This window comes from Anolis sagrei, chromosome 1 (genome assembly GCF_037176765.1).
Source record: "Anolis sagrei isolate rAnoSag1 chromosome 1, rAnoSag1.mat, whole genome shotgun sequence".
Taxonomy (NCBI): Eukaryota; Metazoa; Chordata; class Lepidosauria; order Squamata; family Dactyloidae; genus Anolis; species Anolis sagrei.
Window position 1 is genome coordinate 145,527,945 of NC_090021.1, and position 16,699 is coordinate 145,544,643.

Here is a 16,699-nt window from a genome sequence, read left to right on the forward strand (position 1 = left end):
CTGTAATTCTTTATACAGCTTAATTAACTTATAGGATTTGTTCCCAATGATGGTGTGATTAGCACTGGTTTGGTTGTTGTTGTTTTTTTAAAGGGATGTATATTTATAGAAGAGGAGAGTTCCCACCCATAGCTTTCAGTACAAAGCCTCAATGGAGCATGCTGGTGCAGCCGGAGGTAAGTAATTGTTGCCTTTGTACTTGGTTTGTGAGACTCCCAGAAGCATTTCGATGACCGCTGCTGAAAACAGGATTCTGGGCTATGCAGATGTTTGGTGTGATTCAGCAAGTTTCTTATAGTTTCATGGTACTCATATGCCAAGGAAATATGAAGCAGACTAAAGAACAGTATTTTGAAAAGTGTTCCTACTGGCCCTGCACACACCTTCAATTAGGACAGGAGTCCTATGGTTTGCAGTTTGCAGATCTTCACATACTTTATATTATTTATGCATTTTTTGGGAGCGAATGATCAAGAGAAATGGGTTCTCTACACTCTCTTTTGAGTAAAGAAATGAATTTTCAATGGAAAAAGAATTATCTGCCTTCTATTATTCAGAAGATGGAGAACCTTACTATTTTTTGGCAACGGAATTTGTGGATTTTTTTATTTACTATATTTATATACTGCCCCTCTCAGCCCAGAGGCGACTCAGAGCAGTTCACAAATTGGCAACAATTCGATGCCTCAACAATTATAACAAGTAAAAACAATCAAGAAATTATGTTAAAAACAATAGCATATGATATGAAAAATATAAAAATCGTACAAAGCCTTAAAATAATTTCAATTCCATGCAAGTATTGTAGAGCCCACACATGTAGTTTCTTCCATATATCTATTAAAGGTATAGAAGCCCACTCTGGCATCCCAAATTATTCCACCAGCTTTCTTGGTGGGAATAACCACATTTGCTATGACAAAAAAGTAATTTATATGCCAAGCTTCTGTCATACTTCAGAATACCATCCAATGTCAAAAGAACACGTCCATAGTTTTAGTCTTCAAGAAGAGAAAGATGACTCTTCTCTCCTCCAAATATCATTAGCAAGTGCACTAATTGGAAATGATCTGGGAAAACCTGACAATGCCAAGTCAGATCCACAAGCATAATGTTCTAACTCTTCAATAGTTACAAACTAGCATAGATGTTAGTTAATACCAGGACCACATGCATCTATGTAAAGTCAAAATGACACCACCACTATGCCAAGTATGAAAAGATGCAGGTTGATCAAACTTGATAAAAAATAAGTGTAAGCAATGGAGAGTAGAGGCAAGGCAAAAGATATCACATCTCTAAAATATCACACAACTTTGTGCTGCTTTACAATAAGAGCAGCATAGTCTACCAAATAATGCTGAAGGTTGAAGATCATTCCATTAATAACAAGCTTTAAAAATAATCAGGGGGCAACTTGAGGGCTTCCAAGTAGCCTTTCCAAGTAGGAACTACGTCTATCTTAGACCCTTATATGTTGTTGGACAAAGACATCACTGGCATGACAGTTAAGGCTGATGGAAAGTGAACTGCGGTAGCATCTGGATCTCAGAGCTGGGAAAGACTGGACTATCAATTAAATCTCCTCCAAATCATTAGATCTGTAAGAATGTGGCAAGTTTTAGAATCAAATATGGCATTTTTTCTGAATTGTAAACTGGATGGATACCACTGAATTGTTTGCTTAAATTCCAAATGAAAGAAAAGGGTTTGGATCCATTTACACACAAGGTGTGCAATGACATTAGCTTCTTGTTGGGAAATGAGAAACATGATTAAAAAAGTGAATTAATGCAACAGATACATTCTAAACATTTGTTAAAAAATCCAAATCCATACCCTTTTTTCTTGATGGCTTTTTCAAGGATTTTCTCATACCCTAACTTCTCTTTGTCATACTGTGCTACCATTTTGTCAACTTGTGTGCAGTGCAACTTTTGCATGACACTGTGTTCCTGCAACAACACAACAACAAAATTAATACCTTGGGTTACAGTGTGCTTTATGAAACATATAAATGTATGTCACACCACATGAAGATCAGATTAAAACACACACACACACTTTTGACTACTTTTTCTTATCTTTGAAATTGCACAAAGGGTCTATTATAACACAGGCACTTAGCCCCCAGGTCTGCATGCTTCACTTTAACTTATGTGTAACTGAAACAATTGTACATTCTACCTTTATTTGCCACACCTTCACTTTTCTTGCCTTCTTGTTTTCTCTCTCTTTTATTTCATTGTACTAGATAAAGTACTGTGCAACATAGATGCTAATACTGGTTGTGCATCCCTTATTTGGAATTCAAAAATAAAAAATACCCCAAAATTCAAAACTGGTCACATGATGGCTCAACAATAACACCTTTGCTTTCAGATGATCTGGTGTTCATGTACTTTGTTTCATGCATACAGTTATGAAAAATATTGTATATAAAAGTATGTTCAGGCTATGTATGTAAAGAGTTTATGAAAAGCAAATTAATTTCATGTTTAGACCATCTCCAAAATACTTCATTACATTTATTTATTTACTTCATTTATATACCGCTTTTCTCAGCCCTTAGGCCACTCAAAGCGGTAACAACAGCAATTTCAATGCACACATTACAAAACAATTGAAGCATTTAAAAACAATAGCATAACAACAATTAAACATCAATATAACAAATCATTCACGTCTCATCAATAGAATCAGAATCCAATCTCATCATCCGTTATTCCGTGTTCCTTGTAATCAATTACACTGCCTAATCGAATGCCTGTTCGAACAACCAGGTCTTCATTTTCCTCCGGAATGCCAATAAGGAGGGGGCCGATCTGATATCTGTAGGGAGGGCGTTCCACAGCCGAGGGGGCCACCACTGAGAAGGCCCTGTCTCTTGTCCCTGCCAGGCATGCCTGTGATGCCGGCGGGACTGAGAGCAGGGCCTCACCGGATGATCTTAATGTATTCTAGCTTATGCAAGAATTCCAGACTGTATTCTAGAAAAATCTGAAATACATATTTCTGGTGTCAAGTATTTCAGATAAGGGATACATAACATGTATTGTGTGTAAAATCCCTTAGCGTCTTCAGACTTCATTCCTAGTAAGCCCTATAGAAGATAATGGTATTGGCCTCTCAGAACATGGCATTTGTTTACAAACATTAAAATTTAGATTTCAATGAGGATAGGGATGAAGAACACCCTAATAAATCTAGAACATGAAATTTTATACTCTGCATTTCTTTCAAGATGGAGGTCAAGACAGTGGTACATCAAGCAGAGAATTGGATAAAATGCATTATCTACTTCAAATAGGCATACAGACAATACACCAGAAATATAAAAATTATGCATTGATTCAAAAAATTCAGTTGCAATCAGGAGTGACAACTAGTGTTCAATTTATCTTACCTATACAAATGTAACAAACCTTTATTCGGCAGTAAGTTAGGAACTACTACTATCCCCTATTTGAATATGTAAATTGCACTTGATCTGAACTTTTGTTTTCTTTTTCTGCTCTGTAACCCCGTTTCTGTAAACAAAAACTAATGCAAACACTTCATAGGCGAAACACGTTAAAATTAACCTACCTTTACATGTCTCTTCTTCAAAGCATTCAACTCTTTTTGCTGTTTTTTCAAATGCTTTATATATGCCTGCTCCCCATTAAAACAACAAAAATAAACCAATCAATGTCTCTTTAAGATGTCTGAAATTACAAGACAGTACCTGCAACAATGGCATTTGCATACTTCCACTTTGAAATAAAGTAACATTGCAATCGTAATAAAACATTTTAAATTAGGAAGGAAGCTTAACAAACCAAGCTGTGGTATGGAAATAACACGTGAGTCAATCGCAAAGCCTGTAGGCCAAATCTGGCTTACCATGTCATCTGATGTGACCCACGAGCTTTCCATGCTACGCCAACATAGTTACACTGATACAGTCTTAAGATCCAAATTTCAGGCTTAAAAATAGGGATGTGCCTTAGAATCATGAGCATTCTAGATCCCCCTTTTAAAAAGAGGACCAGGAGCATTGACACAGTTGAAATATCTTTCCCCCCTGCAATCTTTTAGCTGTCTTTTCCCACAAAGATCTCTCAGTGTCCACAAGCAATCTCACATGCAGATAAGATTAAAAAACCGATGGTTTCATAGAACCATAGAACTGGAAGAGACCTCATGGGTCATTTTGTCCAACTTCCTGACGCAGGAAAAGCACAAAGTACTCCTGACAGATGGCCACCCAGGCTCTGATTAAAAGCCTCCAAAGAAGGAGCCTCCACCACACTCCGGAGAAGAGAGTTCCACTGCTGAACAGCTCTCACAGTTATGAAGTTCTTCCTCATGTTGAGGTGGAATCTCTTTCTTTCATGTAATTTGAAGCCATTATTTTGCATCCTAGTCTCCAGGGCAGCAGAAAACAAGTCTGTTCTCTCCTCCCTATGATTTCCCTTCAAATCTTTATACATGGCCCTCATCATGTCTCCTCTCAGCCTTCTCTTCTGCAGGCTAAACATGCCCAGCTCTTTAAGTCGCTCCTCATAAGGCTTGTTCTCCAGACCCTTGATAATTTGAGTCACTCTCCTCTGGACACATTCCAGCTTGTCAACATCTCCCTTTAACTGCGGTGCCCAGAATTGGACATAGTATTCCAGGTGTGGTCTCCAACAGACAAGAGTTTTTTCTACCACCCTGGATATTCCACTGATATATAAACCCAACTTTTCTAGTTTCCAACAGACCTCACAACCTTTGAAGGATGCTTGCCATAGATGCAGGTGAAACATCAGGAGATAATGCTTCGAGAACATGGCCATATAGCCCGAAAAACCTACAACTCAAAACATGTTTCCTTTTTTGGGGGGGTGGGTGGGATGTTCAAGGTTTACATCTATTAAAGTCAAAGTATGTATGTTTGTCTATTTGTACAATAAAGGCTGTTTCTAAGGTAAATGGCCTTTTGTGATGTCATTGGATTGGTTGCTGCTAGATGAAAGATTGGCTATTGTTAGATGGTGGCTCTTTGTGATGTCAATGGGAAAGAAAGGTGACATGTGTATGAGGGGAGGAAGGGAGGAAGGAAAACACCACAGAGCATGGCCATGGAGACTTTGTGAGGTAGGTCTTCTGAGAGTTAGAGAAGACCGAAAGTAGGTGGCAGTGGTCACAATAACATCCAGCCAAGATCAGGAATATATGCTAATATATAGGAGAGAATGCTTCTGGAACATGTCCATTCAGCCCGAAAAACTTACAGCAATGCAGTGATTCTGTTCATGAAAGCCGTATGCATATATGCTAATAATTTATTCAAGTCTCTGTACTGTATTTGCTCCTGTGTAATGCGGCACTGAATGTAATGTGCATCTCAAAATAGATTTGCTCTAGAATGTAATGCTTGCAACAGCACAGGCATAGCACATTGGGGGGTGGGGGGAGGCAGAATTAATGAGGCCATTTGGGAAGCCATGCCCCTCCATCATGAGGAGGCCGGTGAACTGGCCAGTCTCACATTATTCCCAAATGGTCTCAATCACAAGGCCTTGAAACCTGGGGAAGAAGTTTTGAATGAGACCAGTTGGGAACCTCATGGGACTGAGCCTAGGGCAGGTAGGCAAGAGATCTTGAGGGCTGCCCAGGGGGCAGGATCTGTGGTGAAGTGACACGAACAACTGGGCACCATGGAGCCCTGAGGTTGCAACCATTACTAGGAACAGCCTTTACGCACACACTTCTTGCCTCTTTGCCTGACCCCTGAGGTTTCAGGTTCCTCTGGGCCTTTTCATGCAGGTGGATTTATGTGCACCTTCCATGATATTATTTTAATTCAATTATTTTCTCCAGTGGACAATCCAATGAATTCTCCTTCCAGGTTTTAACAGGATATGACTCTTACACAGAATTACCTTCATTTGCTTCAAATCTTCTATCTTTATCTGAGGAATAAGATCTATACCTAAAAAGGGAGAGAAATAGAAGAAAACCAAACACTTAGACACTGTTGTGATCTTAAACACTGTTTTGATCTCCACACTAATGGTAATTTCAATGGATTTTTAGTGACACACCCAGCCCCGCTCAATAGTTATAATACATACTATGAAGGAGGGTGCAAAGTAATGTATACTCATGATTCACAATTAACATTAGTCATAGCCCTAAATCCAAATGTTACTGCCAACCACAAGGCACACTAAATCAATTGCTGCAAGGTAAATCAACACTTAATAGGTCTACCCTAGTTGGGATTAGAAACTGGATTCTATCCAAAGTATTTCTGTGAAGGCAAAGAGACACAAGAAAACACAGAAACAAAAATAAATAAAGGCGTATTTACCTTTCTTAGGTTCTACTCCTGGTCCCACGCTTGTTGTGGCATTTGTTCTAAGTTCAGAGCTAGTCTGAGGAGTAACATTTGTTTTGGGATTATTAGCTTTGCCTTTCTTCTCATTCTTTGATGTGTCATTTGGAACATCAGCTATATCACTCTGGAAAACAACAAAGGAATTTTAGAAGGTCACTTGATAAATCTGGAACTATGGGAAATAGATTCCAAGTAGTCAAAGGAGACTGGATCCAGCAACAAGAAGACAATGTCTGGATTCCAAGGGCCAGATCCAGGACACCAACAGGATCCAGTAATGTAAAGAATAGCCATGATTTTTCTTTTCACTATTGAAAAGTAATCAATTGCTATGAGATTTTTCATACTTTTATCCTTTGCAAAAACTTCATGTGCAAGAGACACTGCAATAACTGTAGTAATCTTGCCCAATGGGGAGAAATAACAGTGTGAAGATTTACATCCATATTCACCAAACACTTTTTAAGGACATACACATACACAACCACAACAGTTACAATTCCTAAAATAAAAAAAAATGAGGAAGGTTAAAAAAGAACATATTCAGCAAACCATGCAACACATTAACAGGTATTCATTTAATGTTATCAAATATGACACATGGGATGAAATGGCCATTCTTTGTACCCTGGGCCAGGCCCGTAGCCAGGATTTCGTTTGGGGGGGGGGGATTTTTTTCAGGGGGGGTTGGGGGGGGCTGAGTCTGAGTGAAAGAGGGTCTAGCCTAGCAAACCTTTTGTATTGTTACCCCAATACCCCCATGCATATGGGATATATTGAGCATGGTGATCAGATCATGATATGAATAAACATAACAGTTTAAATAATGCACCAGTAAGGCCTTTTCGTGAACCACCATGAGATTTTTTTTTGGGGGGGGGGGGGGGGGCTGAAGCCCCTCAAGCCCCCCCCCCCGGCTACATGCCTGCCCTGGGCCACCAATAGATTTCCTGACATTTAAAAATCCCACCAATTTTGATGAAATTTCTTTTCTAGGAACATAATAATTCTATATGAAAAACATGTTTTTTTGCATGCACACACACATTTAACAGAAAAGTCACACAGATATTTCTTCACAGAATAATCTTCTAAAGCACTTTGGGATATGTGAATGCTAGACAAAAATGAAGAAACATTTGTTTTCTTCTGCAGTGGGACTATAAATCACCCTCCCTCACATGCAAGAACTGACTATTCAAATATTTGCATGCCTAATTGATATTGCAAAAGGGCAGTCAAAACAATATTATCTAAAGTAGCATTATCCTTCAGTGAATAACCTAATGATTATTTTTAGGAGACTCGGGGCAAAATACCTGGTCATATTTACAACATATAGTTTTATATATAAGCTGATGAGACAAAACTACTGCTGATATGAAAGTGCTAAAGCTTTTTAGAGTCCTACTGCCATATCCAAAGAGATGTTATCTCAAAAACTGCAATAGTTGAGATATTTTTGTTCCAACATCCAAGAATGGGGTAGAAAAATTATGTGTGTGTACTGGAGATCACCACTGGCAATTCCGTTGTACTATAACATATAAACAATGATATCATTTTCCTTTTTTCCAGCTCATACATAGTTAGAAAGGTGTTATTCATATCGAATTGGCATTAACAGCCAAGGGAACAGCCAACAGCTAAGGGAATTTCCATTATTTATAAGAGTGAGGGAGTGGGGGGGGGGGGAAGACACCCCAATGGGAGTTCATTATGTCCAATGGGATGTATTTACACGAACAGGAAACCCCAGGGAGGGTACAGAGAGTACTAGCCTGGGAATGGATTGCACTGTCTGTCTCCACCCTGCTGCTGTAACGGAATGAAATCCTGACCATCCAATGGAGCCAAACCCAGCTTGGTCCCACTGAACTACTACTCTATTGCTATTGTAGCTGCGGTCCCAGAGCTCCAAATAGCTCTTGACCATTCCTAGGCACTATGTTTGACATTTGCAAAGATGCCAGTACGATTGAGAGGGGGTGGGTGTGATACCCTTCCCCTCTCTGAATCATGCTGGCACCCTTGTAATGGTCAGCAATGGCACCTGGGAGCTCCATGGTCATTGTGGAATGGCCAGAAAACCACTAAATTTGGCGTCATCATCCTATTCCACAGCACAGAGTCCAGGAAAAGTGGAATGGTTGTGTGAACAGTGAGGCCAGTTCCAATTCAGAATTCTTTTACATTACTCCAAATCTCTAGAACTGGCATGGGAAAACTTTGGCCCTTTAGGTGATTTGGACTTCAACTCCCACAATTCCTAACAGTCGGTAAGCTGGCTGGGTTTTCTGGGAGTTAAGTCGAAAATACCTGGAGGGCTTAAGTTTGCACATGCCTGTTCTAGAATACCATCCCCCCCAACTTTGCCTAATGCAAAACAATGTTAAGTGGCCTTTTCCTGTATTCGGAGACCTTGTGGAAGCCATGAGGCTGATTCTCATCCTCCCCAGTTTATACTGCCTCAAATTTTAAGTGGTTTAAGGAATACATACTGAATATTTTTACAGTATTAGGAGACTGTGACTGGTGCAAAGAAGGTTCCAGATGTGAACATCCCCTCTGCAATGCTGTCACGACATCTTCTGAGCTGATTGTAGGCCATTTTACAACACTGGCAACAGAAGGAGAGCTGAAAAGTAGGTCAGATTCCCAATTCCATGACGTCAGATAAAACAGTTTCTGTCTCCTAGATCTTATAACCAAACACTGGGGCATACTGGGTGGAATTTTGTAGGGGAACTATTTGGCCTCCTCAGAATCCTGCATGGTGTCAATGTGGATGTGTTTGTGTGTGTGCAGGGGAGAATAGACTAGAATGGGTATTTTGGAAGAGTGCAGTCAGCTAGATAATACAGAAGCACTGCATACTGCAATTCTCTGAGTATGTCTCAAAAGAAAGAAAGAAAAGCCCAAGAACCTACAGATTACCATGAATTACTTAACACATACATTTATTTATACTGTTGCATCACAGATAGAAAATAGATTTGATGACATATTACCCCAGCCCAGTTAATGATATAAATATATAGGTCAAAACTAGCTAAGGCTGAGCCTATCCAGAGTTAATAAAGAAAAAAATATGGCTAATCTTGTCAGCTCTTCCTGTCTTTCAAGTCTACTAGAAGAGGGTTTAGGTAAAAATGCAAATTATTTCCTTATCCACATTTAATTACTACTTACTGTTTCAATCCCCATAGCTCTCATCTGGTCTGCCCTTTTCTCCATGACAGATAAAAATTTCTTGGGATCTGACAAAGCATCCACAATATCTAAGGGAAATTAAAATACATAGTCAAAATAATTACTTCTAACTTCAGGTTCTTCCACAATTTTATCATAGACATTTCTACAGGGAGTTTGCACTTATTTTTGTATGATATTACCTACCATGGGTTAATAATCTTGGAAAGCCACTGTGGACTTCACAAGAGATGCAGAAATATGTGATATCCCATGCCATCAAGGGCTTCACAGTGGTTCCCAATCTTTGGGCCTCCAGGTGTTTTGGACTTCAGCTCCCACAATTCCTAACAGGCTGGGATTTCTGGGAGCTGAAGTCCAAAACACGTGAAGGTCCAAAGGTTGGGAACCACTGGGATGTGACAGTTCCAGAGAGGAAGGCAGTAGGGGAAAAATGCAAATTACTTTCTTATCCATATTTAATGGTTACTTACTGTTTCAATACCCAGAATTCTCCAGAAGTTTCTTGGCTTCTGGAGAACTTAGAACAATCCCTGCCTCTAGACTACTGGTCAAGTCCTCCTCTCGTCCTCTACTTTAGAGATGTATGTGTATGTACAAGTCTTGAAACTATAACTCACATTTGAAAGCTCTGTTCTGGGCCTATTCTTTTGCTTAGCTTGCAACAATACTTTCAGATCCTCTCAGTGGCAAAGTAGTAGAAGTGGATGGTATTGTTTCACCCATTCACCAGTTAAGTCAATGCTATAAGCTTGCCTTTTTGGCAAAAGATGTGTCTACATCTCAGTGCTTGAGAAAGAGTGAGCAATGGAATATTTAGGGTCATTGATAGTTGAAAATGCTTTAGCAATAGTTTTCTGGCATTTATTTAAGATGGGAGGTGGAATTTTTAATGTGAAAACTGGGTCTCACAAACAGTAACACATATATTCTTGAATCCTAAGTGAATTGTATATAAATGTTGCTAAAATCCATGAGATTTAATAGCACGAATAGCATGTTTGGTCATAAGAATTCCAAAATTCTAATACTGAAGCAAAATCTTAAGTTACTCGTGAGTACCGTTTTATGCTAGTTGCAATCGGACCTTGAAATTTCCTTGGTTGCTTTTGAAACTATCACAACTCTTAACTCTTAATTTTTAAACTTCCCATTACACTCTGATTACTGGTCAGTCTAAAAGTAAAATACATAAATGCATTTCTTTATGCATAAGAAATGTTATCTTTCATCTTCAGGAATATGGAAAATGTTTCAACTGCAATCTTAATTCCCCCCCCCCCCCCCCCCCCATAATAACTCCTTAGAGTTAAAAAGAACCATTCAAATGTTTACCTCCAAACCCATCCGGTACATATGTTTTGAGTACGATGTTGCAGAAGATTGTTGGCAGAGATAATGGTTTGTTGCCTTCATTTCGAAGAGAAATGTGTCTATAACCTGCTTGAAGACCATCTAGAGGCAATATCCTTTGGCCAATCAGTTTGTTGTTGTCATCATAAACGGCTATTCTCAAGACTGCAAGATCTGGTAGAATAACCTAAGAAATCCAAGAACAAAATGACAATTGATATTCATAATACAATAGATTCAGTAGGGGAAGGAATCCAGGAACCATATCCTTGGCTGGTTTTTAACAGTGTCATGCTTGAGAAATACTATCTGGTTATATCTCTACAACAATATTAAAATCCATTTCAGGAGTATATTTAACACACATTATATTAGTTTTATCTAAACCTACACCAGATAGTAAATGATCACAAAGAAATTAGCCCATCAGAAAAACTGCTAAGTTACAGTTAATTGGTCTAGGATTCAGGAATACATTTCTGCTGGTAGGGTAGCAGAATCCAATGGAAATGCCCAATCTCAGTCCCTGTCCATATGCATCCTTGAAACTCTCCAGACTCTCCAAACTTTTCCAGTGTTATGTTGGATTCAGACATGGAATTCTAATACTAAAAACTGAAACTAAAAAAAATGTGTGTGGGGGGGGGGGGGGAGCTAATATGTCAAAAGAAGTCAGCAAACATGAAATGTTTACTTTTCGGAAATTGACAGTAATTTTCCAAATTGGAATTTATTTTAGCTGGACAATTGCTGTCCACATTCACATTTTATACATGATCTCTTTTGGCATAATTTTGCTTTCTCAGAGGTCATATCCACTCTATTCCCAGTAATATCTACATTCTCTGTCTATGCAGTACAGTTGGAATGCACACAATGGTGGCAACATAACCTGTGGTGAATGAACACCTTTCTCTCCTTCTCATTTATTGTATAAATATACTAGATAAAACAATTCTGTTGGAACTGTATATCAGAAAGGGTATTTTTCTGATTATCATATACTGACTAAATGAATGATGCCACTTTTCAAGAAGTTTGATTCTTGATGGTAGTTGGAAAACTAATCTCGCCACTGCAGCAATGGTTAGTACTCCCCCTCCCTACCCTTGAAAAAGAGGAAAGTGAAGTAGAAGATCTATTCTTCCTTCTCTACAAACAAAGATAGCTAACAAAAGCAATCCTGGTATCTTAATAAAACATTCACTAAAAAGTTAAATACAATATCATCATTTTCGGCACTCAAGAGAACAAGGATCTAGAAGATGTGAATAGGGAGATCTCCCAAGTTCCTATTTTAGACGACAGCCCCACAAAACCGATTATCCAAAGACCTTCAGCAGCATATACTGTTCTCCCACCATCACTGTAAATGAAAATGTATGGAAAGTCTATATTGATCTGTTTCAGTTGGAAGAGAAGAATATTTAACATTGAAGTGTATGTGAGAGCAATACCACCCTGGGTGTAAGAGTTCCACCACTCTACAATATCTTTGCAGTATCTTCCTTCACAAACTACATCTGCAAAGGCATACGAATCAAATTTGCGTTGACCACAAATGTGTGAATAGGCAATAAACTGTTGCACAAATCTTACTCATAAAGATATTGTGTTGAAAAGCTGCCCAAGGTTGCTATTTCATTGGTAGGGTGTGTTACAATGTTTTATAGATTGGGACGGCTGCCCTCTCTTTCAAATCTTGCAATAAGGCAATATATTGGCATATTGGATCTGGATAATCTTTTCTTCCACTAATAAAAAATAAAGAGCACTTCCTTTTTTTTTATATGGAACTTGTCATCAATGCAAAAAAAGTAGGCCCTTCAGATGTCATTGTGTCACACTTTTTCTCTTTGCTGTATACATTTTGGAAAGAATGAAGATATGATAATGTCTTAAGATATGTAGAAGACAGAGAAGACCACAGAGTATACTATCAGGTCTCTTGCCCTGATGAAAGATGTAAATAATTTTGTTACCTAATGAAAACTTTGTTTTTAACACTACAGAAACAGTCTTGGAAACATTGATTTAAGTAATCTTCACTAAGTTTGACTGAATGTTCTCAAAGGACTTGCAAGAGTTCCTAGAGATTTAGCATAACTAATCGAAGGAAGATGCAATTGCTCTCTGATGACAGGCTATTCCAAAGAACCATGTGTATTCGTGTGGTGACAGAAGAACTGCTCTATTCTTTCCTTCCCAAGCATTTTCACTCTCTAGGAAATTGGAACAGAATGTATATATGTATAGTATGGGCCATTGGGCTATGGGAACCTTTGGATCCTTTGACACTAAGAATGTGATAATTTTATAGCTCAACCAAGATGCAAAAAGGAGCCGAAAGAGGAAAAGTAATCTATTTTAACTACAATTGATGAAAATATTTCTAAGTACAAAAATCACGTGTTGATGATCAGTCCAGTCTGTATTGGCATCAAAGCTAGACTGCATTCAAATACTGTATATAAATATGATTTCTTTCATTGGAAGATTTGCATACCTTCATTTTACAGGGTTTCACATATTGCTTTGTCTTAATGATCAATGTGTTTTCCCCCAAGACATTGTCTGTCCTTACCATTAAATCAGATATTACAGGACAAACAATTCTTGAGAACAAGATGAATGGGTCTCAATTTTGACTTAGCAGCTCTAACTAGCATTATACTTATCCACTTGATTTCTGATAATTGTTGATTGCGAAGACAAGCTGCAAGGCTCTATAAACTAGGAGATAAGAAGCCATGCGGTTAGGAAGAAACTTTGAGAAAGATGGTTACCTGTCTGTTTGGCTATGATAAACCTAGTCTTCATTATTGAGGAAAAGGAGATTTGTTATTAAAAGGGGAATTCAAATTCCTATTGTCTATCCCAAATGAGTAGAATCTGTGGGAAGGGCACTGATCCATTATTTCTCCAGATCATGCAGGAGATTTACAGGCTGGCTTGTAAATGAAACTGTATTTTAAACTTCTATGCTTCTACGATGAATGTGACTTCATGCACATTTGTGTGCAACTGCAAGCTAGTATCTTTCAATTATCAAGGCTACATGAATGGCAGTCTTGAAGAGACAAATGCATTAAATGGTAATAGATCCTTCAGTCTTTTGAACAGCAGTAGAGGTAGAACAAAACTATACCTCCTTTCTATGCAACTAGTTGTATGACCAATTATAAAGACTAAAAATATATCTCTCCAGATATATCAAATTACACCCCATCAATAAAATATAAAGGATCAGAAAATGAAGATCACGAATACTATTGTTAGTCAGTACAACCATACTCATACACTTATTTAGCAACAACATTTTTTAAAGGTTCAGGAAGAAAGCAGCTGGGCAATGGTCTTTTCAAAAACTAAAAATGTATGTTTTAAGGCACTGTGGAGGTGTGATTATAAGCTGCCTTGAGTCCCCCTCAGGGTAGAGAAAAGCAGGATATAAATAAGGTAAATAAAATTTTAAAATGGGTTTGCTTTGTTTGTTTTAAAATCTATCTTATGTCTGAAAACAGTCATGTATGATAGCTGGTAATGGAAAAATAAGATAATGAAGATTTCTGATTGAAAATACCCAAGTCATAGACCTTACGGATGTTGGGTTTGTTTAGTTATTAAAACAGAGTGAGATGGCTCTCATTGTAGGCCACCCACTGAGTGTTATATGCAATTGTGTTGATGACAGTCTAGACCACTGCTTGAACCATTGCAATCTTCACTGGCTTTCATGAGATCGAGCTGTTAGTTTATCCAACTTCATTTCCATTTATTTTCTTAGTTATAAAACTAATGACTCATTCAAAAGTATAGAGACCAGCATGCATCATTAAGTACAATGAGACTGACTGAATGTACACATTGAAAATATAGTATTGTGACTTACCAATACCTCACAGTGGAATGACAACATATAATATGCATTACAACAGTAGTTCTCAAAAAGAACAGGAGGACAATAAAACACAACTCACACATTACCTGCTAAGAGTTTGCATGATGTTTGCACCCTAATGAGAGGTTTCATGAAGCCAAAACTTACTTCTTCACAAGTCTGTATAGTTTACAAGCTATAGGACTCTTGTCTGATTGGTATTTTATACTATCTTCCAAAATTATCAAAGATCAAATATCTGTCATGTGAAATGTTTGCCAAACTAGGACATTGCCCAAACTTTGGCATTACCCTATGGGCAAAATTTAAAAAAGGTAGGGCTATTAGGCAAAAAGAGCCAAGGAGCAGGTAATCATTCTGTATTCTGGACAACAGAACAAGTGAAAGATAAGAGACACTGTCAAAGACGGCACCATTAACGCACATACTTTGGATGAAACTCCAGTTGACTAAAAAATAAAAATAGAATGGAATTTTTCAAAATTATAGACACCACAGATTACAACCAAGAGTGAATTTACATATGTAGCTCCCCCTGCAGTATTTCTGTTGTGAACTATTGTATGCATGTACCAAGTATGATACAATTTTCATCTGTACATCTCTCCCATCAAAGTTTATTCAGAATATGGCAAGAATGAGATGGTAGATTCCTGAAGCTTTACCTCTTATAAGAGAGACTTGCACAATTTTAAACGGCAAAATAGAAAACCAAATTGAAACCAGAAAGAAGGAAAAAGAATGAGAAGTTCCAAAAGCACTGAAAACTCTCAAAATCCTTGAGTTCATCTGGTGCAAAATAGGTCTTCAGACTGAATCTCTGCTAACGGAATTGCAAAGGAGAACGCCATCAGTTAAAATGCCCTCTTTTGTAGTCACCTGCCTTTTTTCATTTGGTATAAGCACCATATGTGGTCTTCTAATGGACCTCAAGATCTACCTACATGAATACAGGAAGATGGTATATTTCTGTTAACTGACATCAAACACTTTTAGACTTTGAAGGGTAAAACCAGCACCGGAAACCAGTGAGGATAGCAAACTATTGGCATAATGTGGTTGTACTGATCAGTTCTAGGTAGCAGACAAACCATTTTTTTTTTTGCTAAGCATTGATGTTTCTGGGGCATTTAAAAAAAACAAACAGCCCTTCATTATTCATGCTTAAATAGCCATGGGTTCTTGCACATCTTGTATGATAGGTATATCTGTCCTGGTAGGGCTGCAGTTGGGTACCAACCTAGGCTGATAACAGCCACTCTGTTGAACTGATAAAAAGCACTTTTAACAGTTGGCCATGGGTCTAGTGACAACGAGAAACATAAGAGTACTGCTAAATTATTAACCCAATCCTTCAGGGAAAATGTTGCTATTTCTGAAAGAGAGACCGAACAATTGTCATAGGCCCAGTATTGGTCTCATTTGTTTGTTTTTTTCATGTTTTTTTATTTCAAACCGTTCATTCGGATGGCATAAAATGGTACACACCCCCTCCTGTTCGGAAAAAGTGGTGAAATGAAAGGTAAGTAGGAATGGTAACTGTTTGGTTGGCCGATTTTTTGTGCAAGGCATGTTCAGCTGTAGGGCCTGCCAGGGCCTGCCACTGGGCCTACAGCTGAGCATGCTAGGTGCTCGATGCTTGGCTGTAGGCCCTGGCAGGGCCCAGATCTGTGTGTGCCAGGTGCTTGGTGAACTTTACTGTAGGCCCCGATGCTTTGCCATCAATGGGCCAAAAATATTCATTTTTTCCAGACCTTGGATGGAAAAGCTCATTTGGAAAAGTGCTTGTTTTTGGGAGAGGTGCTCGAAAATGAAAACGAGGCCTTACGAATGAAACAAACCGAAACTGATAGTGATTCTGT

General features: G+C 38.3%; 1 protein-coding gene across 5 annotated transcripts in view; it reads right to left on the bottom strand.

Moving 5' to 3' along the window:
- Window positions 1–16,699, bottom strand: part of PLCB4 (phospholipase C beta 4) — a 255,778-nt gene that overhangs the window by 11,783 nt on the left and 227,296 nt on the right. For all 5 annotated transcript variants that reach the window (XM_067469124.1, XM_067469130.1, XM_067469126.1 and 2 more), the window contains 6 exons: window positions 10,919–11,123; window positions 9,563–9,651; window positions 6,344–6,494; window positions 5,913–5,962; window positions 3,589–3,654; window positions 1,840–1,955 (listed from right to left, as the gene is read on the bottom strand). In XM_067469124.1, coding sequence (XP_067325225.1) covers window positions 1,840–1,955; window positions 3,589–3,654; window positions 5,913–5,962; window positions 6,344–6,494; window positions 9,563–9,651; window positions 10,919–11,123 — 677 coding nt within the window. The remainder of the gene's footprint in view (window positions 1–1,839; window positions 1,956–3,588; window positions 3,655–5,912; window positions 5,963–6,343; window positions 6,495–9,562; window positions 9,652–10,918; window positions 11,124–16,699) is intronic.